The following is a 25189-nucleotide window of genomic DNA, read 5'->3' as shown; positions in this document are numbered from 1 at the left end:
GCGGATCTCCTGTGGGCATCGGGCGACGGCAGGTCGCACAGGGTTTGAAGCCCGGTGAACCGGGCATCGGCCCCAGTGCCGCGGGAGGAGAAGGGGCGAACCCCCGATCCTCGAAACTATATACACTAACTACAACTATACTAACAGTAATTAACAATGAACTAGAGAAAAACTATGTACAATAAAAGCTAAAGAATGAGCAATTGCTAGGGTAGGTGGAGGTCAGCTATGCCGCGCTCCACTGTTCCAACGACCGACACGGGCAGTAAGAAGGAACTGAGGAGCGGGCGGGCCGGCAGGAGTATATATTAGGCGCCATACTGGCGCCACTCCAGGTGGCGACCTGCCGGCCCACCGAGTGTTGCTAGGGTAAAAGTTTCTCCAACGAACGTGCACGCGGCACGCGCACACCTAACTGGAATGGATATGAGCAAGCACTCGAAGAAGAACAGAGTCATCCATTTGTTTGGTGTCACAGTAGGATAGCTTTCATATGAACCCTCATTCACAAGTATCTCAATACAACTCCTGTTCGGTTATTTCTCTCTCATTCGCTTCATTTAGGAAATGAGCCCAGTGTAAGTGTACACAAGTTAACTCTTACTTCCTGGCCCAACTGCTCCTCTACATTACCGCCTACTACAGGTAATTTCATTGGCACCAGCACTAGAATGACTGTAAATGCATATTACATCTCTCTTATCCGGCTGGATTTCTTCTGCCAGTTAAAGCTCTGAGCATTCATATTGCATTTGCTGGACGGACAAGCTGACATGGGAGCCCCTGTAAGTGTAGCGATTGTGTAACACTAAGGGAGTGAGAGTTCTGCCTCAGCTCTCTTGTCTCAAGGCTTCCTCTGTTTCTCTGCTGGAGCTAGCAGGATCTCTTACTGTCCTCTCCCACTTTATAATCCCCAGTCCCATCTTCCCTGAGCTGATATATTGAACCATTCCTATTGAAGCCCATCCTTACTGTTCCTTAACTAGTAAAGCAAAATAAATAAATAATAATAGCAGCAGCGGCTACTGCTCAAGCTCTCTTGCACAAGAAGTGCCCTGGGTAAGAGGATGCCATGTGTGCCAGCATCATTTATAATTCTCTAGGACAGGTTCTGCAACTGGCACTTAGACTCCTTCTCAACATTCTCAACAGAGATGCTTAAAAGAGAAGGTAATTGGAAATGGACTAGTCCTCCCACTCATGGAGGTGGTGCCTGTAGATTAGCTGCCCCTACAGGAAATATCACTGCCACTCTTTGTGTTATGACTTCATCCGTGTATAAAAAAGATGAGGACTCTCGTTTCCATTGCTGGAAATTGGGCATCTGTCTCAAACGCTAATTTCATATTAGGGGGAAAAAAACAACCAAGAATGCAGAAACACAAAACATTTATGACAAAATTTGCTTACTTGTCCTTGGGATCCTCAAAACCCTGAAAGAAAGGAAAATGAAACATAACAGTTAGGAAACAGAATGATCCTGGATACAACAAAGAATTCTGAAGGATGGCATTTCATACAGGAGCTTGCACAGTGTTCATTTGTTATATTTGACGGAGAACCTTGCCAAGCTAATACAATATTCTCTGTCTCTATATCATTTATCAGATAGATTGGGCAGAACACAATTTTATATAAATACATGTCTTAAAATAAACATAGGAAATTTAAAGGTAAGGGAATGGCTTCTTCTCCTTCAGCTGATCTTCATCATGCATTTGCTGTGCCTTTAAGAAAAGGTTACTGATACAAATGATGCAATACACACTTGGGTCAACATTCAGACAGACCAGTGGGTACAACTCCATTGAAGTTAATGCACTGCTAGCCTGCACAGTGTAAGAATTTGGCTGATGTTGTCTGCCTCCAATCACAGGAAGGGCTTATATAGTTAGATATCCATTTCTTCCTCAATACTTACTTTCATGAGTCTTTGCTCTCCCATGTCTAGTTTTGAAGTCTTTCGTTTTCTTAAAGTCATTTCTCTTATTACGGTGGGATTTTCAAAAGTGCTCAGAGGTGGTCAAACACAAACTTAAATGGGAGTAGAATTTTGCCATGGTTTTTGAAATTCCCATTCTCGGAATTTTATCATGCCAAGTATTTTGCATAAGCATAGACTCTTCAGCCGTCAAAACAGTGGATAAGACATTAATAGACTATTTATTGGGGATCCATTTAGTTAAGCATTACTAACAAAATCTGTTCTTTTTCAAGCCCTTTCATGTTGCCCTTTAACACGAAAATGCATCTCTATGAATGGGAAGTGGGAAATTTCCTGTATTTTGGCAAGTAATTTAAAATACACTTCAGGGGCATTCAAGTTTATTGAATAAGCTAGCAGCAAGCTTACAGATCCGACAAAGCCCTGAGAGTTGTTTGAAGGGTCTCAAGAGAAAAATCTGCATTTATCTGCAACCTGAAATGTCTATTCATACCCGCAGAATAGCTTCATAAAATAGGTTTAATATGGACTGGACCAAAATCTGCCTTCAGATACCCAGGTACAAGTCTCACTGAAATCAACAGGAGTTATGCCCATGTACACGAGGGCAGAATTTGCACACTGTGTTAAAACTCTCTAGCAAATGTAGTGATGAAGATGTAGGATTCCATGGAGCTTTTGTGCCTTTCAATGACTCTAGCTCAAATGTGTTTAGTTTACAAGTAAAATGATGGTATGCTATACTACTGGGGGAATTCTGCTCTATTGCATGCATGTACAGTAAATGAGCCCCACATATTTTTTTTGCAAGAAAAATGCTTTTGTTGAAATGTTGCTGCAGCTCTGCCTTTTGCCCATTAAAGGGTGCTGTGGCGCAAGAACAGCAGCAGCTCTCTGCCTGCAAGGGAATAGAGAGAGCAGCCTTCCTCGCAGGGGGTCAGGTCAGGAAACAGGAGTTATGGGAAGACAGACAACGTTGGGGGTCAGATAGGGGCTCATAAGGGCTAGTGGAGGAGGACAGACTGGGGAAGGGGCTAAATGGGAGTGGAGGCGCAGGGCCACAGGGGGGAAGGAGGTGCAGGGCCACATGGTGATGAAGAAGGGGGTGCAGAGCTACATAGGGACAGGGGAGTGGCTTGGTGGGGGCACAGAGACACATGCGGTCAGGGTACAGGGACACATAGAGACAGAGGAGTGGCTGGATGGGGCACAGAGACACATAGGGACAGAAGAGTGGCTGGATGGGGCACAGAGACACATAGGGACAGAGGAGTGGCTGGATGGGGGGCACAGAAACACACAGGAACAGGGGGAGGGGATGCAGGGACACATGGGGACAGGGGAGTAGGTGGGTGGGGGCACAGAGACACATGGGGACAGAGGGAGGGGGTGCAGGGACACATGGGGACAGGAGAGTATCTGGGTGGAGGCACAGAGACACGTGCGGACAAGGACAGAGGGCACAGGGACACATGGGAACAGGGGAGTGGCTGGGTGGGGGCACAGACACACATGGGGACAGAGGCAGATGTGCCTGCCTGAATGGGAGAGGCTAGGGGTCAGTCAGGGTCTGGATAGGGGAAGCTCCCTAACAATCCCTCCTTGTCCCTCACAAAAAACCTGTTCCATACTTTCCTCACCCACACCCAACAACCCTCCAAGTTCACACTCAGGCTCCTTCCCAGCGATTTACTTCCCTTTCCTTCAGCTCCTCCATTACCCCTACCTCTCCCAAGCCTTGGCACTGCTTCTGAGGTGGTGTGCGAATTACGGTTCGGTATTGTAGTTTAAATGAATTATTACTCAGAGTTCTGTATTAATATGCCTAGTAAGAAATCTGAATCTTTTTTGTCATTTGTATTGTTACAGACATATTTGCTGACAGGTATTTTGAAATACATGACCAAAAATAATTGAAACTGGTGTTATTACATAGTGTTATTTTGACAAATAAAATATGCAGGATTTTAAAATATTGTACGCAGAATTTTTAATTTTTTGTTGCAGAATTCCCCCAGGAGTAATGCTAGCACTGCAATCTTAGCCTGGGTACTGAGATTTAATGAGGATCCTTTCCACACACAGCCTGCTGGCCAAATCCTGCCCACAACTACATTTGTTCAATGACGCTGGAGACAATGGCATTGAACAGTTGTGAATGAGGGTGAAAATTTGGCCCTGCAACTGGAAATAAGTTATCAGTCTGGTGATGCTGTCAGAGGCAGAACAGAATCCTGCACATTTTCCCTAAGCTGGGTAGCCTTTCCAGGACGAACAAGAGAAAACTTATTTTTGTCACTGAAATCAACAGGTCTGATTGTCTGAATACATAGAGCAGGTCCATGAACAAGAAAGTGCCATTTTTACAGTTGCTTTTCAGACTAAACCCACACTTTAAAATAGAAACTGCAACTCAAACACTGCCATTCAGGCACGCAGAAAGAGGAACCCTCCTGTCCCCCTGTTCTTCATTACTAACTACTAGCAGACTAATGCTGAATGGGAACGAAGCATCTTTTAGCATGCCCAACTAACTTATCATGTCCAAGCAACTAAACCAAAGCATACTATAAGTGCTTTTGGTTTAAGGCTAAAGAGGGACTGAAATATCACTTAGATATTCGTTTTGCTTAAATTGCTTTACAGCTGTCAAAAGAGTTGATTTTTTTCCCCACCTGTATGGAATTTTACAAGATGGTGCCAGAAATAAAAGCCCACTGATTAGCCATGTAGACAAAGTGCTCATAATTCATCTGGTGTCATAGCTAGTTGCATTGACAAAAGAAACCATCTGAACGTGAATAGCTTAGTGGGGTGAACCTTAATGTAAAAACACAGACAGTGCTCGCTTGTTAAATATAAAGTCCACATTTTCAGACATGGGTTCCTGGGAGTTAGGGAACTAAGTCAGTCCATACACAGGAGCCCAAATAAGTGGCAGCTGATTTTCAACGGCAGCTGAATATCCACTGTTCCTACTGACTCTACATGTTGACACTACATACTGATTCTGAATGCTAAAGGACACAGCAGTGATTCTCATAAAAACAGGTGAACACATTACAATGGGCAAACTTTCACAGGTCAACAGACATCTGACAATCACGCCTAACTGCCCGCTTGAGAGTGCAAACTTGGATTTTTTTCTGGCAAGCCCATTTAAAACATTAAAAAATAATATTGGGTTAATTTAGATTCTTGTTTAAACACTAAAACTTGCTTGAAACACCGGAAATGATTAATGAGAGACTTCTATACTAGTAGTTCAACTTACGCTGTATTCTCAAAATGAAAGACTCAAAAATGCAAACATCAGGTACAGCAAAAATATATTACTCAGCTTTTCTTTTGTGACTCTTCTCATCTAATGAGGTTAAATATTTAAGAGTGACTTGAATTTTAATTGAAGGGAGAAGCAGCTTAAAATTATATTTAGTGGGAACCTCTTCAGCTGAGTAAATTAAATTATTCACTTCAAATACTACCGTTTTGAATTAATGATGGCTTCTTCATACAGCAAAGCTCATAAAATGGAATTATTATGCAAGAGAACCTGCAAGCTGATTTTTTTTTAAATGCATCGTCTAAAAGGCTGAGATATTATTAAATGAAATACTCCTTATTTGCACAGAAGCATTTCACTGGGATACTGAAAACATTGCTCAGGGATTCAATTGAGATAATCTTAGGGTACTTCCTCATAACATTTCCTCAAATAGACCCTCTCTAAGCAATTGGCAGAAGAACATAATCAGCGTTTGGAATTTTCCACATACTTTAGGGCTCTATGCTGTTCTCAGTAAGCATACGCATTTTGTGCATGATGCCTGTTAGTGGAAACGACATGCCTTTTGAGGTCAGTGGGAGTGTGGAGCTGGTGCTCGGGGTGGGGGCAGCGTGCGGAGCCACGTAGCCTCCCTGCCTATGAGCTGGACTTGCTGCTGGCCACTTCTGGCGAGCAGTGCAGTGTCAGAACATTTAGGGACTAGTAGTTTCTACTGGCCAGCGGTCAGGGTCCTTGGGTGCTGAGCAAGGCGACCCAGTGCCTTGCATTCCATGACCCAGCACTGGGTCGCGACCCAAACTTTGAAAACCACTGCTTTAAACAATAGTGCTCAGTTGAGAAGCTTAAAATATAGGAGTTGCAAGTGCTTAATACCTGTGAAAAATCAGGCCTTGTCTTATCTACATAGCTTGTTTTAGGTCCTCTCCTCAAGTGTCCTTCAGCTTGGTAACTCAATTTACTCTCTGCTTGGTGAGGTTTAAGGATCTTCTATGTAGATGTGTACACCTTTTCATTCCAGGTGCAATTCAGCGAGTGGCCTTGTAATATTTAAAGTCCTACATTATCAGGACCCCAAATATTTGAGACAATCTCTCCCCTTAAATTCTGACATGGCACTAGAGGCCTCTTGTGGCACTCTTGCTGCTGGAACCTAGAAACCAGCTTTGTAGGTTTGTCAGAGGATCTCCCAATTTAACAACCACAATTTACACCCTGAAGGAAATTGTGGGTGCTCAGCACCTCTCAAAACCAAGCCTTAAGACAAAAACAGCATGTCAGTGGTATGACAAAGTGGTAAAATTGAATTCATGATGTGGTTTCAAATGGATCTTTGCCTCCCTTGTCAGCATTGCTCAAGCTAGAATCAATCTCACGGCTACTGGAAGGGTGACACAGCAGGTGTCACAACAAAAATCAGAAAAATAGAGTTCAAAGGAGGTGAAGGACAGTTCTAGAATAAAGACAATGAAATGGATCCTCTTTTGGGTACAAATCCTGGAGCCCTGTCTACAAATGAATTGGAAACACATTAAGGCTTTTATTACAATGTATTAACTAAAGAAGGAATGTTCCAGACAGTGTCTTAGCTAATCTTTTGTCAAGTCTCATTTTAAATGTCCCCAGTGCCAGAGCTTCCGCCACTTTCCATAGGGGACTACACTATTCCACAATCTAATTGCAATCATAAAGTAATGAAATCTGAGAACTGCTGTAAGACTAAAATAATCCACCACATGTAAATTCAGGAATATTAATCCACACTTAGCTGCACTGGCGGCACAAAGCCAAGACAACAGTTATTAACAAGGGATGGATGAGATGATTTAACAGGTCTTCTATCTGTTTGATCCTATACATTTTAAAACCTACTTTTACGTTGAATGAGTCACAAGTAATTATTTTTTATTACAGTGCTTGGGAGGAATGGGAGAGAAAGACTGACCATTGTATTGCTGTCTCTGTTCCAAAATTTTATTATATGGATTTATATGAGTGCCTATTGCTCTAACAGTTCAAATCATTCTAATTTCCCTGCTTGCTTTATAAACTGACTGAGTTTATTTGAAGTTGCCAATCGATACAGATTATTTAAAGGAAGTGACAAAACATTTGTCAAATATATGACAAGCAGATCACTATTTCTGTTTCAAGTCAAGAGCCTTTTGAAATAATAATGCCAACTTTGAGAACACTTGTTGCAATAACTAAGCTATTGTAAATTTAAGAAGGAAGGTGAAGAGTCTTACGTCTGCCTTTTACCTTTTTACTCAGCTCCAAGGATGTGGCAGTGTCTGGTCACAGTCTACCTCCTACTGTCCACATGGTTGGAAAGCACCACCATAACAATTGGCAGCTTCATTGGCAGCCCCAGCAAAGATTTTAAGGAATGAGTCAGCATGAAGAACAAACTATGCAAAAGTGTGCACCCATAGAGCAAGGTTGAGGGATATTTGCAAGGTAGTCTAGGAAGCTTCCACTGCACCTGCCCTGTGTTGTACCCATTTCATGACTAGAAGGGTTTAGTTTCAACGGTGCCAATTGGAACTTTTCACAGGCAGTAAAAAGTGATGAGTTGTTCGTTAAACATTATTTAGTACCAAGTGTCCAGCTTCTGGCTCGTGGCTTAGATTTGGCCAACATGGTGGATACATCTGGCCCAGCAACAGATTCATTTTCTGCAGAATGAAAGTTTGCACTGAATCCTCTGCCCCCCAAAACGTTTCTTGGAAGGTTATCTTAATAACCATAATGACAAATGTAGCACTGTCTTAGCCAGAAGCAACACCCCTGAGGGGTGTGAGCCTCACACACTTACCAGTTTTTCATGAACTTTTAATCTTGATGATGACAGTTCAGGGGCCATATTTTCACATGGAGCAGGTCAGAGTGATGGGCCTACGCTGTGCATACAACTACCACAACTGGGCTTGCAAATTTGGAAAATGAACTTTCAAATGGCCAAGAAACAAAGACAGAAATATCAGTAAACCTGGGAAGTGCTCTATATCATTCCTTCCCATCCTTAATCCCCTCCCACCAAGTGATGATGACTGCAACAACAACTTTATTTTCTACTTTCGAAATGGGGGAACTGAGTCACAAAGATATTCCCTGACTTTCTGGGTTTGTGAGAAACTAAAATCCATTCATACACCTAACATGCTCCAAGATCTTAGTCTGGAAGGTGTTTCAGAAAACCAAAGTATTGTTACTATTGAACAAGTGAAAACATCCTCATAATCACCACATTTTCAAGTCACCTGAGTGTGTAACAGTGAGGAGCAGGAACTCTGTTCCTTTGTGTATATCACACACAGTGCAAACAAAATTGTATTTCCTGGGGGGAATAAATACTAGTTCATCCTCGGTCCACTACGGTTGCTTTAGAAAGAAAAAATATCCTAAGAGTAACAAAAACAAAAACCAGCTGACAGCAGATTCTTTCACAGAGTTACTCTGGCTCTTTTCCGGTTCTGTGCAGTCACAATGTCGATCTTGTCCAGGTCTCTTCCACTCGGTTTGCTTTGGCTAATTAACATGAGTGAGATGACTCTAATTGCTCTACACTGTATATGCTGGAAGAGGCATCGCAAGCAACAGACACAGGCCCATCAAGGGAACAGTGGCCTAGTAAGGTTTACAGTAGAGTCTGCCAACTGCCAGCAGTTTCTCACACAGGGCAGATTATTTTCTCCATTACTTTTTTTGGAGCAGGCAGGTATTTCTCACGGTGTCTGTTTCCCATCCTCCCCTGTCTTTAACTGCCGGAGGGATATAGTGCTGATGCTGGCAAAAAGCAAAGAAAGAGGGTTTGGTGGAAATCCTGTGAGGAGCTGAGGCAGTTTACACTGAGGGGGGAATGAAGCAGAATCCTGGGGATCTGGACCCCACAGGGAGGGCTCACATGGGCCTGGGCAGTGGTGTAGTGTGCTAGCTGGCAACCTCCTGGATGGGCTCTGTTGCTCTACTTGGCAGGAAGATCAAGAATGGAGGAGTGGGAGGAAAAAGATCATAGAATCATAGAAGATTAGGGTTGGAAGAGATCTCAGAAGGTCATCTAGTCCAACCCCCTGCTCAAAGCAGGACCAACCCCAAGTAAATCATCCCAGTCAGGGCTTTGTGAAGCCGGGCCGTAAAAACCTCTAAGCATGGAGATTCCACCACCTCCCCAGGTAACCCATTCCAGTGCTTCACCACCCTCCTAGAGAAATAGTTTTCCCAAATATCCAACCTAGACCTCCCCCACTGCAACTTGAGATCATTGCTCCTTGTTCTATCATCTGCCACAACTGAGAACCACCTAGCTCCATTCCCCTTTGGAATCCCCCTTCAGGTAGTTGAAGGCTGCTATCAAATCCCTCCTCACTCTTCTCTTCTGCAGACTAAATAAGCTCAGTTCCCTCAGCCTCTCTCATAAACCACGTGCCCCAGCCCCCTAATCATTTTTGTTGTCCTTCACTGGACTCTCTCCAGTTTCTCCAGATCCTTTCTGTAGTGGGGGCCCAAAGCTGAATGCAATACTCCAGATGTGGCCTCACCAGTGCCGAACAGAGGGGAGTAATCACTTCCCTCGATCTGCTGGCAATGCTCTTACTAATGCAGCCCAATATGCCATTAGCCTTCTTGGCAACAACCACACACTGTTGACTCATATCCAACCTTTTTCCTACTGCCTGGGGCCTCCCCTGATTACCACCAGTTTTCAAAGATAATGGCCAATGGCTCTGCAATCACATCAGTCAACTTCCTCATCACCCTTGGATGCATTAGATCCAGCCCCATGGACACGTGCATGCTCAGCTTTTCTATATAGTCCTTAACCTGTTCTTTCACCACTGAGGGCTGCTCACCTTCTCCCCATACTGTCTTGCCCAGTGCAGCAGTCTGGGAGCAGACCTTGACTGTGAAGACGAGGCAAAAGAAGTGTTGAGTACTTCAGCTTTTTCCACATCATCTGTCATTAGGTTGCGTCTCCCATTTAGTAAGGGTCCCACACTTTCCCCGACCTTTTTGTTGCTAACATACCTGTAGAAACTCTTCATGTTACCCTTCACATCCCTTGCTAGCTGCAACTCCAGTTGTGTTTTGGCCTTCCGGATTACACCTCTGCATGCTCATGCAATATTTTCATACTCCTCCCTAGTCATCTGACCAGGTTTCCACTTCTTGTAAGCTTCCTTTTTAGTGTTTAATCTCACTGAAGATTTCTCTGTTAGCCAGACAGGTCACCTGCTATATTTGCTATTCTTTCTGCACATCAGGATGGTTGGTTCCTACGCCCTCAATAAGACATCTTTAAAATACAGCCAGCTCTCCTAGACTCCTTTCCCTCTCATATTAGTTTCCCAGGGGATCCTGCCCATCAGTTCTCTGAGGGAGTCAAAATCTGCTTTTCTGAAGTCCAGGGTCTGTATTCTGCCGCTCTCCTTTCTTCCTTTTGTCAGGATCCCAAACTCAATCATCTCATGGTCACTGCTGCCCAGGTTGCCATCCAAGATAATCAATCTGCCTACCACTCCAGGAAAGGCTATGAGTAAGAGCTTCAGAGGCTGTCAGGGAAGGCCGAGTGAGCCAGCAAGGGTGTAATTTCGTTGGATTTAAACCCCATTTTACTTTTCTCCACTCTTGATCTTCACTAGAAGATTGGGACCAGGGAAATGGTTCAGGGGGAAAAAAAAAAGATCTCCTGGCCCATGTGAATACTCCTTGTTTGAGAATAATAAACATAACCCAAATGTGTCAACTTGATGTTCTGCGTTGTTGGTATCACAGTGTGATTCTAGCCCAACTTAGTTCGCCCTCTGGAAACCCATCCCCAGCGCACAAAGAGAGGGGGAGGACTAGCTACTTCCCAGAGCACCCAGTGCTCTCCCACTACCAATGCCCCATTGCTGGTGAGAAGTGCTCTACTGGGCTGGTGTCTCACTGCGAGGATGGCTGCGTTGCATCATGACGTAAGTGTCATGTTACAATGAAGTAACAAGATAAAGCTTACAAAGTTATAGAAAAAAAAGGTATGGGCACTGCAACCACTAATCCATCTCACCCAGTAACATTAATATATTTCAGACCTCACAGCCCCCATGTACAGGATTTAAACAAATAATCACATTGCCATTAGAACATTTCTCTCTGTCCTCCTGAATGTGGAAGTTTGATTCCAAAATATCTTTGCTGAGGAAATGCAATTCAGAAAAGTGTAGTTTCTCTTGAATGTGACAATGGGAAGGTCAAAATAAATGCTTTAATAACACCCTTAAGACAAACATTCAGAGATGTGGCATATATACCATGCACTGGGATACAGTAGCCCAGGACTGGCCAAGACTTGCCAGGGTAGGGACGATCACCTTTGAGGAAAATCGCCTTGCCCTGGTCACAGAAAAATGCCAGAAAAGAAAGGACAGACGATTTTCATGTAGCAATCATGGCCCAACACTGCCTTCCAACATTACCTTCAATGTTTGCCAGCGAGTTTGCGGCTCAAAGATTGGACTCCTCAGTCACCAAAGAACCCGTAAAAATAAAAACCTGGCTAAAAGATCATCCTTAACCTCGAGGAATTGCCAACAAAAACCTTTATACCATACTATCATGGGCAGGGAATGGGAAAAAATGCACAGTGAGTGGTATGGAGGGAAAGGTACATTTTCAGGAGTTTGGGTAGGTCAAAGCCATGACATCACCCCACTAAAGTGCTGATAAAACCTGTGTCCACCTACCCATATTTTTGTGCACTCATATTTTGTGTCTATTTTACCCATAGACATATAGTTTACAGACATAGTGTGCTTGTGTGCACACAACACAGGGTATGCATCTAATACAACAGTGGCAACATGTATTTTATACCACACACATCCACCGCACTGCCCATCTGGCAGGGTAGAAAGCTAACTGTTACAAAGCTGCAGAAGGAGAATTTACCTTAAGGGAGAAAAAAATCCCACCTATGATTGAAACAGCAAACCACTTGCCTAGTGGACAGTAAAATGATCTTTTCCATGGAGAAAGCAGGTGTTATTTTTGGCTACAGCATCACAAACAAAAGGAAAGTGTTGTGTAAAAGTGATAGTGGGGGGGAGTCTCAAAACCTGAAAATAAGTAAAAAACAAAACGGAGTCAGTTTCAAATTGATTTTTGGGAGTGAATCTGACACAAAGAGTTGTAGACAATGTCAGCCTCTCAAATTAAATTCTCCCATCAGTGTAACAAAGAAGTATTAACTGCTACTAAAAGGAATGGAGGTTTATCTACCAGGAAAGAATTTCTGAGCTGCAGACTCCTTCTAAAAGTAAAAGTCATTGGAAGTTAAGGTACAAGATATGTAAAGGAATGAGAAAGTGACACTGTCTTCCCTTGTTCCAGAACTCTCTCCCACCCCCAAGCAATTGGCAGCACATTTTTTTTATCTTATCTTGATATGTCAATAAATAATTATGTTTTTCCAACTGAACAAGGAGCTAGACATGGCAAACTGTAATTAACAGCATGAAGCATAATACCATTTGGCATGCTCACTCCTCATTTCCGAATAGGATGATGCAACAACCCTTTTCAAGCCAATTCAAAAGAAACTTCTACTTATAATTACATGCTATCTTGATTAGGATCTGTTAATAACATCATGCCTATTGAGTCCGAACTACTGAAAAGATAACGTAGATTCGTCCACTGATAAAATGTACTGCCAAGACACATAATATGTCATGGCTATTTCATGGAACTACATTTAAAGAGCTTGGGAAGGGAAAAAAAGCCTGCATTAATTAAACAAGATCACATGACTATAGGGATACAAATGGATTACGCTTCATTATTGTGAAGGTAAAAGATATTATAGGCAGACTGATAGCACCACCTATAATTAAGGTTATCTGACACTTCCCATTATAAGACCCTGTTTTCAGTTGCTTTTAACTTCACCAAACTAACTGTTTGGGCTGAAATTTAACATGCAGAGGTCTGTATTTGGCTGAATTTTTAGGAAAATTTTGTTATGCCTTTGTTAAAAATTTCTGGTAATAATTTCCAGTCCTAGCATCCCCGTGCTTTGGAGCAGGAACTTGAAATTTGGCTGGGGAGTGGCCTTTGTGTCAGCAATGTGCTTTTTGCCATGCCTGTGGAAGTCTGCCTACATTTGGCCATGATATCAGCCTTTGGGGGAGAAAATCAGTTTGCACATGCTCCATAGAGACTTTTAGATTTTACCAGTTAAAATCTCCAAAGATTCTATCCTCACTGAGAATATTTGAGCCTCTCACAACCCCTTTGTGTGACCAGACTTTGCATGCAATCATCACAGAGTGGCTGAGCATACACCCTACAGCCCTGAACTATGAGGTGAAGTTGGATTTTCCCTGTAATGGCTGCTCCTAGCTGCTGTGAGCCCAGCCATCTGAATGATGGAATTTCCTAATTTCTGAGAGCTTAATGTTGCAACTCGAATAATGTTCTTTTAACATAGCTTTTTGGTTTGTAATGTCAATGATAAGAAAGGCTGCGAATCATTCACGGAGGTCACGGGAAGTCACGGCTTCCATGACTTTCCGTGACCTCTGTGAATTTTGCAGCACTGGTGCAGCTGACTCCAGGATCATCCCAGCAGCTGGGAAAGCCCAGGGACCAGCTGCACCGGCCGCTGCTCTAGCAGCCCCAGGCAGTTGCTCCCTCGTGCTGCCCTGGAGCAGTGGTCCGGGACCAGCAGCAGTGGCAACGGGGCCCTGGGCTGCTCCCGCCTAGACCAGTGGTCGCAACCATGTGGCCCTGGGCCATCCCCTGCCAGGACCAGCAGTGGTGGCAGTGGGGCCACAGGCTGCCCCCTGCCCAAAGTGGCAGTGGTGGTGGGGCCACGGGCCACCTCCCGCCCAGAGCAGCAGCAGGGCCACGGGCCGTCCCCCATCAGGATCAGTGGCAGTGCCACAGGCTGCCCTCTGCTCAGAGTGGCAACAGGGGGCATGGGCTGCCCCCCCCCGAAGTGTCACCCCATGCTGCCTCCCCCACCCCCCAGCAGCAGTTTTCAGGAGCGCCTCCCTCCCACCAGGTAAGATTTGGTCACAGGTATTTTTAGTAAAAGTACTGGACAGGACTCAGGGGCCATGAATTTTTATTGCCTGACCTGTCCATGACTTTTACTAAAAATACCCGTGACTAAAACGTAGCCTTAATGATAAGCAGTTCGCAGAAAAATGCAGAGACCCTCAATCATACCTAATTATGCTTAGTGGAAACAAAAAAATAATTCTATCACTCAGTAAGCGCTGCAATTTCAAAAATATATGGGGGTGTATGTGACATGCCACATAATTATGTGTGCAAAATATGTGTGTGTATATAGTTTGTAATTTCCAATTGGCTGTCACATACAGAGTACACTTATAAAGTCTATGGACAATACCAAGCTGGGAGGGGTAGCAAATGCTTTAGAGGATAGGATTAAAATTCAAAATGACTTGGACAAACTGGAGAAATGGTCTGAAATAAATAGGATGAAATTCAATAAGGACAAATTCAAAGTACTCCCAGAAGACATGATCAGTTGCACATATACAAAATGGGAAATGACTGCCTAGGAAAGAATACTGCAGAAAGGAATCTGGGGCTTACAGTGGATCACAAGCTAAATATGAGTCAACAGTGTAACACTCTTGCGGGGAAATAAAGGCGAACATCATTCTGGGTTGTATCAGCAAGAATGTTGTAAGCAAGACACAAGAAGTAATTCTTCCACTCTACTCTGTGTTGATGAGACCTCACCTGGAACGCTGTGTCTTGTTCTGGGTGCAACGTTTCAGAAAATATGTGAACAAACTGGGGAAAGTCCAGAGGAGAGCAACAAAAATGATTAAAGGTCAAGAAAACATGACCCATGAGGAAAGATTGAAAAACATTGGGTTTGTTTAGTTGGGAGAAGAGAAGACTGAGAGGGGACATGATAGCAGTTTTCAAGTACATAAAAGGTTGCAACAAGGCAGAGGGTGAAAAATTGTTATCCTTAACTTCTGAGGATAGGACAAGAAGCAATGGGCTTAAATTGCAGTAAGGGAGGTTTAGGTTGGACCTTAGGAAAAACTTCCTAACTGTCAGGGCATTTAAGCACTGGAACAAATTGCCTAGGGAAGTTGTGGAATCTCAGTCATTGGAAATGTTTAAGAACAGATTAGACAAACACCTTTAGGAATGGTCTAGTTATTACTTAGTCCTGCCTTGAGTGCAGGGGACTGGACTAGATGACCTCTTGAGGTTCCTTCCAGCCCTACACTTCTAGGATTCTACAATCTCAGAGACATATCCATTTGTAACCGAAACACATTTTTAATTTTGCCCTGAATTAACTTGAAATGTAGATTAAAAGAAATTCATTTATTTTAAAAGCTTTGATTAATCAATGATTAATAAGTTAATGTTTGTAAAACAATGTGACTCTGCAAATTACTATGAAAGTGCTAAGTGTTATTATTATGTTACTATTATGAAATGCCTATTAAAATAAAGTGTTTTCTTTTCCTTCATCTTTCTTGCAGGGAATACAGGGAAATAAAGACTAACAATCTCCATTGTTGCCTAAAATGAGCCAGAGAGCAGCACTGTCCTGTCAAATAGTTGTGTTGGCAACTGGTTGGATATCAGATTCAATTTTCCCAAAGGAAGGCTAGGAACTGGAGACCTATTGCCATAGGTCAACTATTTCATATGCTTTACAGTGTATTCTTGAGTGCTATGTATACTGCAGTCTTAAATAATTCAAGTGATGGAGCTGCCACTTTTCCTTTGGAGAGTTGCAAGTCATGAAAAAGATTCCTTTTAGTAGGGACCTTGGAGACCAATGACTATAAATGATAACATTACTTACAGTAGGTGTACTCAAAAACACCAAAGCAATGAAAATAACCTTTGGTAATTAATCTTATTTACATATGGAAAACTTGGTGTCTACACATATTTAGTAGAAAACTTGCTCTTCTCACGCAACGTGGGGTGAGTGTTCACAACATGGTGAAGAGTTAAATAAAAGCATTCAGCCTTCCATCAACGCCCCATCTCAGTATTAGTCATCCTCAAATAACCTAGGGCCCAATCCCACAAAACACTTGTGTCCAGGAGTACCTAGTACTGCTGTGAATTGTCCTTCTGAAGTCAAGGTAATACTCACCATGTCCAATAGTAAGTGTGTGCAGCATTGGCCCCTTAGACTGTAAATTCCTCGAGACAGGGACTGTGCCCTATTTTTCTGCAATGTGCCATACACAGCCCCTGGTGCTCTATAAATAATAATAATAAATATTCCATAAAGCAAAACATCTTTACCATTCTCTTCATCTCCTTGGAGACCTGGTGAGCACCCAGATGGTTGTAAAAGGGGCGATCCACACCCCAGTGTGGAGGGTTATAGCCGATGGAATTGGTGCGCTGTCTGTTCATCTTGGCTATTGTCGCTTTCTCATCTTTCTGAAATAAAAACATGAGAGAATTGCATGACGTATTTTGAAATATTTTACATGGTAATCACTCCCCAGATGCCTTTGTTTCTGATCATTTATCCCCCTGCATTAACCTATTAATCATGCGCTTCAACAGAAATAAGGAGCATTCATCTGATCAGTTCTTTATTGCTTTATTTCCTGCCCTTCCAAGTGTCACAGTTACGTATAATGGGACAGTTTTTCAAAGGACTCAAAATTTGTTGCCCACCAACAACTCCACTCCTCTGTGAGGACAAACAACTCCAATGAGTGCAAACAGGGTGTCTTTTTTTGCCTTGAGACTGAACGATTAAATTCAGGAACAAAATTGTAGTTCCGAGGGGAGAGACTGTGTTTCCAAGATTCCTTGGAAAACACGAATCAATGCGCCTGCAATGTACAGGGCAAAGGCAGAGGGTTGATCTGCGTAAAGGACTAGGAGCCAGGTTTCAGTTCTGGCACTGAGTCTGCCCTCCTGTACAATGGGGATGCCTCCCAAAGGAGGGCTGAAGAATACTTAATGTTTGCTGGGTACTGTAATTGGTAAGTGCTAAGAAGAAAATAATGGTACTGCACAAGGTGAAAAAGGTGTTTTTCTCCTCTTCAACTCTAACGGCACATTTTGTCTTTGACTGAAATCCTCCCGAAGTTGACCGGTGTTTGGTGGTAAGAGAAAGCTATGACATTTGGACCTGACTCAAGACGGCTGCAAAGGTTGGGGTGTGGTTGAACCCAGAGACTTATTTCAGGCTCATCACCAATAAAAACAGAAGTGCAGGCAGGGCCAGCGCTTCCATTTAGGCAATCTAGGTGGTCGCCTAGGGCACCAGGATTTGGCGGGGCGGCATTTTGCCTCCGGGTCTTTGGTGGCAATTCTGCGGCGGGTCCTTCACTTGCTCCAGGATCCGCCGCCGAAGTGCCCCGAAGACCGGGAGTGCGGAAGGACCCCGCCCCCTGCAGAATTGCCGCCAACGACCGGGAGCGCAGAAGGACCCCTGCCTAGTGTGCCAAAAACCCTGGCGCTGCTCCTGAGTGCAGGGTGCTATGGGGTGACATAATAGTATTGGGAATTATGTATTTTGAGGGTGTTTTCTTGCTGATGAAAAGCACTGCTTTTTCAGCATAGGATTTTCTCTGTACTCCCCTTGTTGGCCTCTGTTTTGTAGAGGAGGCAGAAGTAGCTTGTACAGGATCAATCCTGCAGTTTTCATTCAGACCAAGATTTCAACAGGAGACTTGCTTAATAGGGAACTATGTGATCTGACCGTGTTGACTTAACAAAAACCAACGTGGCCATGGTCATAAGCATGTTAATATATAATTACTGAGAGATGGGTAAACCATGGAGAGTTCGCAGGTTCTGTTGGAATGAGCATTTGAAAAGTTGTTTTTTTAATAGCTTGAGAGATCACCTTTTTTAAGATTTCCTGGATCTGGCTAAGCACATGCACCAGGACAGACTCATGTAATTATTGTTGCGTATCTTGGATTTCAAAGTCAGGAATTGCAGAGGCAGCAAAACAATTTTAGAAAAGAAAATGCCACAATTTTTTCAAAATGATTGAGCCTGGTTCAGCTCAAGTCTTGGATGAAGGACACAGGTTAGTCCATGTATTCTCCATACAGATTCTCTTGTCCCAAGCAGTAACTCCGGTTTCCAAGGCATTCACCACATTCCTGTCACAGAATGACTGGTGCTATTTCCATGGTAACCAGAGAGTTAACTGTCACATTTTATATTGTCATGCTTTTTTGAATTAAAAAACAATCTTTGTAAATTTAGTGCTGGGGAAAGGTGCTTGATTGACAGCCATGGAGACGGTAGTCCTCGGAACTCACAGGAAAGGTGCTAGATTGACAGCCATGGAGATGGTAGTCCTCGGTACTCACAGGAAAGGGACTGTCGCACCAACAGTGCCCTCAAGTAGACTGCAGGCTCTTCATGCCGAGACCAGTTACAGTAGTGTTTGAGTGAATAGTTCAGTCTTTATACCCCTTTGATTTTCCTGAGAGTGTCAACAAAGGTGCTGACTGTGGCAAAGGGTTCATAATTGAGATCTTAATAGCCACCAGATAATAACAACCTGGGGTTGCTACTGCCCCAAGGCTGCATTTGAACTGCTGCAAGGGTTCTATCTGTCTCATTACCGATTCCCAGGTCGCTGAGAGCACTACTAGTGTATTGCTACAATGGGCTGGGCGCAACTGCAAAGAACTGTCAGCTCCATTGCAAAACTTAGAAGAAGCAGCCACACATTATCACAAACTGCTGAAGCCACAGAAAGACAGGTGTGGGGAAACAAACCTCATGAATACTCACTCCTGTCTCTCACCTGCATCAAACCAGCATCGTTTAATCTATAAGAGCTGGAACGGTGAACATTTTGTGCCAGATGAACTTCACATTAGCAACCATTATGGAAACTCTAGCTAACCTCCAAGAGAGCTGGGTTTTAAATGTTTCTAAAAATACACAAGTATGAAATGACTCTATTATCATTTTTTTTTAAAGCCACAGAACTTTTACTTTTCTAATCTTTACGATCATTTGTGGTGCTCTAGCTGCAACCCCTTGCATAGTTACAGATCTATATATATCATCTGATGCCAGAAAAACAGTGGCAGAAAGAACAGATTAGGTATCTACAACCAAATATTTACTGCTCTGAATAATAAAAATGACACTGCCAGTACATTTTATTACAGCTTAGCTAGAGACTTTCAACCAGTAGCAATCAAAAAAAAAGCTAGGCAGTAAATCTAGTCTGGAGAGCTATAAAAGCAAACCTATCTGGTTACATTATAAATGCCTTTAGTCAACAGATGATAAAAGATACATGCAACAAGTTTTCCCCAGTGGTGAAGCACAGTCCAACATGTATCTAGTAAACGCAGATATAATCTTAAGAAAAGACTTAATTCCAGAAATCTAAGCAGATAAACTGAAAGGTCTCAGCCAGTTAAACTACATTTGCTTTTGACTAGGGACAATTGACTGTCATACACTAAATTTACATTATGTCAATTGTGTGATTAATTTGAAGGGAATAAAAGACCTCAGTAGGTACATGTGTACTGACAGTTCTGGGCTGGGGCAAGGTCAGGACAAACTGTGGTAAATACACACACTATAGAGGTCATTTACAACCATGAGATCACAGACCATATAAATTATCCAAAGCTGTGTGAAGAACTCTTGCATTTCTTCCCCCAGGAAATTGTGTAGGGGAGATTTTGAACCATGTACTCTGTAGCTTTTGCTATAGATAAAACCCATTGTGGGGCAGTGTTTTTCAGTCAAAGCCTCTGGTGGCAAATTTTGCTCGCACAAATAAAACAGGATACTCATACTTCTTACTCAAATGGCTAACCACAACTTCACTGTCAGTTGTACCACTTATTTAAAAGAACCTTCTTAACTTGATTTCTTTTTAAATTTCCTTTTTTTAAAAAAATTCCGATTTCTAGTTGAACACTCTTTAAAAGTACATTGTGATTTAATTTTTTTAAAAAAAGATGAAGTCCCAGATTGTTAATGGTATTTAGACATGGCTGTATTCAGTGTCACAATGCCTAACAGATTTAGAAGCCTAAATCTAATTTTTAAAAAGATTTAGGCACTTAGGAGTCTAAATCCCATCAACTGACTATGGAATTTGGACTCCCAAGTGCCTAAATCCCCTTTGAAAAATTATATTTTATGTTCTTAAACTTAGGCATCATGATGCTGAATGTAACACCACCAAAATAGCTTTAAAAATCTGTGCCTAAGCGATTTTCTACTCTGTAGATGTTTATAAAGGTAGTGTGACCAGATGAGATGAAAAAAATATCGGGACACATGGTGGGGTCCACCGATGGGCCAAAAACAAAAAAACAAACAAAAAAAAACAGTGCTGCTGGCGGAGCGAAAGATCGATCGGGATGTGGGACAACCACCTAAATATTGTGACAGTCCCGATTTTATTGGGACTTCTGGTCACCCTATATAAGGGTCACTCTTTTCAGTTTAGTTAGCCTATTGCTCCCCTGCTAATTGACTATACAAGAAAACTGACTTGATCGATTGCACCCCTGTATTTACATCATACACACTAGTATAATAATCTTTGTACAATATATGCCTTGTGAGGTAAACAAATGACTCACTGGTCATCAATATCATGGTGAAATGTATGTAGCAACATTACATGTAAAGTTATGAATTCCCCATGTATGATGTTGGTAGCATGTGTTCAAAGCCATACCTGATTAGCCAGGAGTGGTTAAACAGGTCTATCCTAAACAAAGAAATGTATGTTTACCTCAATTTACATATAAGTAGTAAACAGGGTCCTTGAGACAGCAGGAAGAAGACAAGGCAAATCCACATTTCAGCATACGCAGGGGAGACGAAAACGCATGGGTCACCTTCACCCCCAGACTCCACTTTGCCTTCTTTACAGCTTGAATAAACTTTGTTTTGAGGGGTAAGCCTCACACGAATCCACTTCAAAGGGGAACTGGATTATAAAGGTGAGGGGCAAAACCCATACCAGAGTATCTCTCTCTCTTGCACTCTCTTTCACCTGAGACAACAAAGGAACCAGCCTTTTGACTTTGGGGGGAGGAGGGGAGGAGGAAGGCATCCTGACCTGAAAATTTGGTCAGCCCTGTTGCTGGAAACATGTGCTAAGGATTTCACCTTGAACCAGTTTAGTTTGTTAAGTTTTAGCTACTAGAAAGCATTTTATCTTTGCCTTTCTTGTAGCTATTTTTGACTTTAATACCTGATACTCGTACTCACTTAAAATCTCACTCTCTGTAGTTAAATAAACTTGTTTTATTTTTTAATCTAAACTAACCCAGTGTTGTGTTTAAACCGAGCTGCTTGGTAACTGAAATAACAGGCTGTTGGTTATTGGCTATTGACCCCGTACAGGGCCAACGAACCTCTAATATCTGAACTGTCCAGGAGAGGGCTGGACAGCACAGAACATAAGTTTGGGGGAAAATTCAAGGCTGAGGGTGTGTTGGGGTCAGCCTGAAAGTAGTAACCAAGGAGGTTGGAAGCCAGAGTGTGGCTGGTGTGTTACTGATAGGCTGCTGGGGTCAGAGCTGCTGGATCAGGACTGCAGCTATGCACAGACACTCAGGGTGTGATCTACATGCTGTTTGGCTGTTTGTGAGCAGCCCAGGTTGGGAGCTACAGCAGCAAAGCATTGGGAGGGACCCCAAGTTGCAGGGCAGGTGGTGACACAATCCCTCACTGGTCTGGACAGCACCCCAGAATGACACTGACTATACACAAAATGTCATCAAATGTATGATAAAAGATTGAGAAAAAGAACTGTTGACAATGTCTTTCAATTCTGCTAATTTTTATGTGCTATCTGTTACAATGGGAGCTGCAATATTCTCAGACAGCAATGAGCTTTTCAAATTTAACATGGATAAACTCCAGAAGTTGCTGTGGGAACGTTCAAATATTAGCTTGCAGAGACTGTAAATCTTATCCCCAGAGGTTTTATTGAATTCTCATCACCATTTCCCACACACTGAGCTACAGTAACACCATGTCAAAACCACAGAAATAGTTGAGATTTTCTTAGACCAATCAGTTGCATCAAACACCTTTACTCTATGGCTGCATCTACAGTAGGATTTTTTGAGATCTGTGGTTATCAGTGGGGCAGCTCCAGCAGCCAAAGCTGTAGCACAGACATTTCTAATTTAGCTATAGGATAGTTCCTTATATTGTCTTGCTGTTGTTCTGCCATGTGAACTGTATTTTTGACAATAATATATGACCAATTGCATTACAGCAGTAAACCTATGTGAATGGAAGCCTGACCCAGTTGCAATGAAACTCATTAAATCTAAGATGTTTTAGTAGAGTCACATCCACAACATATAAACCATCATTTTGTTTGTTCAGCTGGATGGAGTTCTAGGATATTATTTAGAGAAGAATGAAAGCTGTTTTCCTAGGAGCCATGGTCAGAACTCATTGAGCTATTTCAGGCTTAAAAAGCCATCATTTCCATTTCTTTCTGAAAAATTTGTACCTGTTAGTATTACAGGGAACAGCCCCATTTCCTATAACTGAAAGATAAGTGAGAAAAATGTGTGTGTCCCTTTTTTTTTTTTTTTTTTTAGGGTTTGTTGACTTTGTACATTCAGCAGCACTTTGTGGACAGTCAGCATTCTCACTCTCTAGTTGATGGTCATGTTCAGTGCCTGACTTATTTTCTTAGCATAGAGTTTCCCAAACTTCTGAAAGCTGATGCTCCCCCATTCAAGAAAATGAAACTACCTGCAATGAGCCCTACTCAGTGTAACATACGCATCTTCCACACTCCCCCAGACAGTCCTTTGTGCCTCGCATCCCACTTTGGGAAACGCTCGCAGAGATCTTCATTATAGCAGAGCAGCAGTTCTGCTACAGTTAAGGTTGAGGTACTAAAAATCCTTGCCTTTCTTACATGCTTTGACGAGCTATGAAATAGTTAGCAACTTGCTGTTTAAATTGGCATCTGAGTTCACATCCCATTAAAATAAATTGGAAAGATCACACTTAGAATCTATTGTTTCAGGCTGTCTGCAAATTCAGGCAGACATCTGAGCATTTGTTACACTTGCTTTATGTTTTGAATGGTTTCTTCACAACCCTAGGAGCTAGGGGTTTTTGTGTTGGTTTATTGGTTAACTTGTTTTGTTTTCAAATGAAAGTGGAGACTCGGGAGAACAATATTGAGATCTGTCTGTGTCCCCTTGGCTATTTCTTCGCATCCCTCGGTTTGAGGAAAATGGCAATAGCATAACACCATCGCTCCTGTACTTAACTGAGACATGGGAGGGCAGGGGCTCAAACACCAGCTTTCCCACAAGGTCTGCAAGGAAGTGCTTACCAGTAACAGCACCAGCAAAGCTGCTGGTGAAACTGAAGAGGCAGTAGGCAGGTATGTGCAGGGAGAGGAAAGAGATGGGGTTGGGTCTGAACCGGTTAGGTTTTGAACTCTTGGGTTTGCTCGTTCCCTCTGCCAGTAAAAGATCTTTATAAGCATCAAGGGAGAAGCAGAAAAGTCCCTATGTATATTTTCAATTCTGTGGATGTTATTTAAAGACTGTTCTATCAGAAACTAGGTTTTTTTTTTAACAAGTCAGTATAAAAAAAATTCAAGTTGGTAGCATCCTTTTATTAAACTATTTTCAAAAGAGGACCTAGTCTGATATATCTACAAGTCATTGGAACAGAAAAATATTACATGCATTCCTCCTATTTAATCACTGCAGCAGAAAACTATGCTGATGCAAATACTTCATTTAATGGCTGAGAATTCAAACAGACAAAACAACAGGAAATTCAAAGTTATGATTAATCAGAGCAACAGTAAATAGAATTTGATTTCACAGTGCATGCCATTAACAGGGTCGGCTCCAGGCACCAGCGGAAGAAGCACATGCCTGGGGCGGCACATGCTAAGGGGCGGCATTCCATCCATTCTTGGGGTGGCACAGTCGGACGGCTTTTTTTTTTTTTTTTTTTTTTTTTGTTTGGGGGGGTTTTTTTTTTTTTTTTGCTTTGACAGTTTGGGAGGCTTTTTTTTTTTTTTTTGCTTGGGGCGGCAAAAATGGTAGAGCCCTGGGCATTAATTTTATGCCTTAACTATACTCCTGACAATGCTGAGTTACAGTGTCTGTGGGAGTTATGGGCCAGTTATTCAGACTATTTAGGTATGCCCACGTAAACTGGTAAATTGCTCATCCAAATGGCTAATTGCATGGATTTGAAAATGCAGTCATGGTAACTCTATGTAAATTAGGTCCACAAGTGTTCACCTTAATTATCTGAAATTCTGGCCTCACTACTGTGAATTCTCTTACTTTATCTGGCATCAGCAATAAAGTTGTATTTACTTGGGTTTTTTGGCATAATAATTGCATAGGTAATTGACTGCATATGCAAATAAACATGCTAGGCCAAATTAATCACTGGGCTAAGGAGTGTCCCTCCACTGAAGTCAAGCAAACCTGTTTTTCCTCTAACTGATTTTATCTGAACATGCAAAGGTGAGTTCTGTTTAAATTCAAGATTTTCAAAAAACTGAGAGTAAGCATGCAAAATATCAGCTGCAAAGGTCATAGTTTCAGAAAGTTTAAAATGAAAATAGCTATCTCAATAACTGCAAGTAAAATAGCTTTCTGGAAAGAATAAATAAGACTTGCAAAGCCTGATGTAGATGTAACTGATCTTGCTTGGGCTGACAGCAGGGTTGGAACATGGGACCTTCAATGCTAAAAGCATGAGCTTCTACCACTTGAGCTAAAGAACTGATGTCATTAACTGGAAACAGCAGCAGACTCAGTAACCACTTATGTGAACCAGCTATTAGAGATGGACAAAGATTTCAACACTATCCTGGTGTGGGTTACATGGACAGTGCAATCAACAGAGGTCCCTGGGCTGTAAGGCGCTGAATGCCACCAGAGCCACTTGAACTGGGTTTTGAAGGG

General features: G+C 42.4%; 1 protein-coding gene across 2 annotated transcripts in view; it reads right to left on the bottom strand.

Moving 5' to 3' along the window:
* Positions 1-25189, bottom strand: part of ADCY5 (adenylate cyclase 5) — a 344948-nt gene that overhangs the window by 55332 nt on the left and 264427 nt on the right. For both annotated transcript variants that reach the window (XM_032797047.2, XM_032797048.2), the window contains exons 9-10: positions 16539-16679; positions 1411-1433 (exon numbers count right to left, since the gene is read on the bottom strand). In XM_032797047.2, the coding sequence (XP_032652938.1) occupies positions 1411-1433; positions 16539-16679 (164 nt within the window). The remainder of the gene's footprint in view (positions 1-1410; positions 1434-16538; positions 16680-25189) is intronic.

Source organism: Chelonoidis abingdonii, chromosome 10 (assembly GCF_003597395.2).
Source record: "Chelonoidis abingdonii isolate Lonesome George chromosome 10, CheloAbing_2.0, whole genome shotgun sequence".
Classification (NCBI taxonomy): Eukaryota; Metazoa; Chordata; order Testudines; family Testudinidae; genus Chelonoidis; species Chelonoidis abingdonii.
This window is presented reverse-complemented; position numbering and strand designations above follow the sequence as displayed.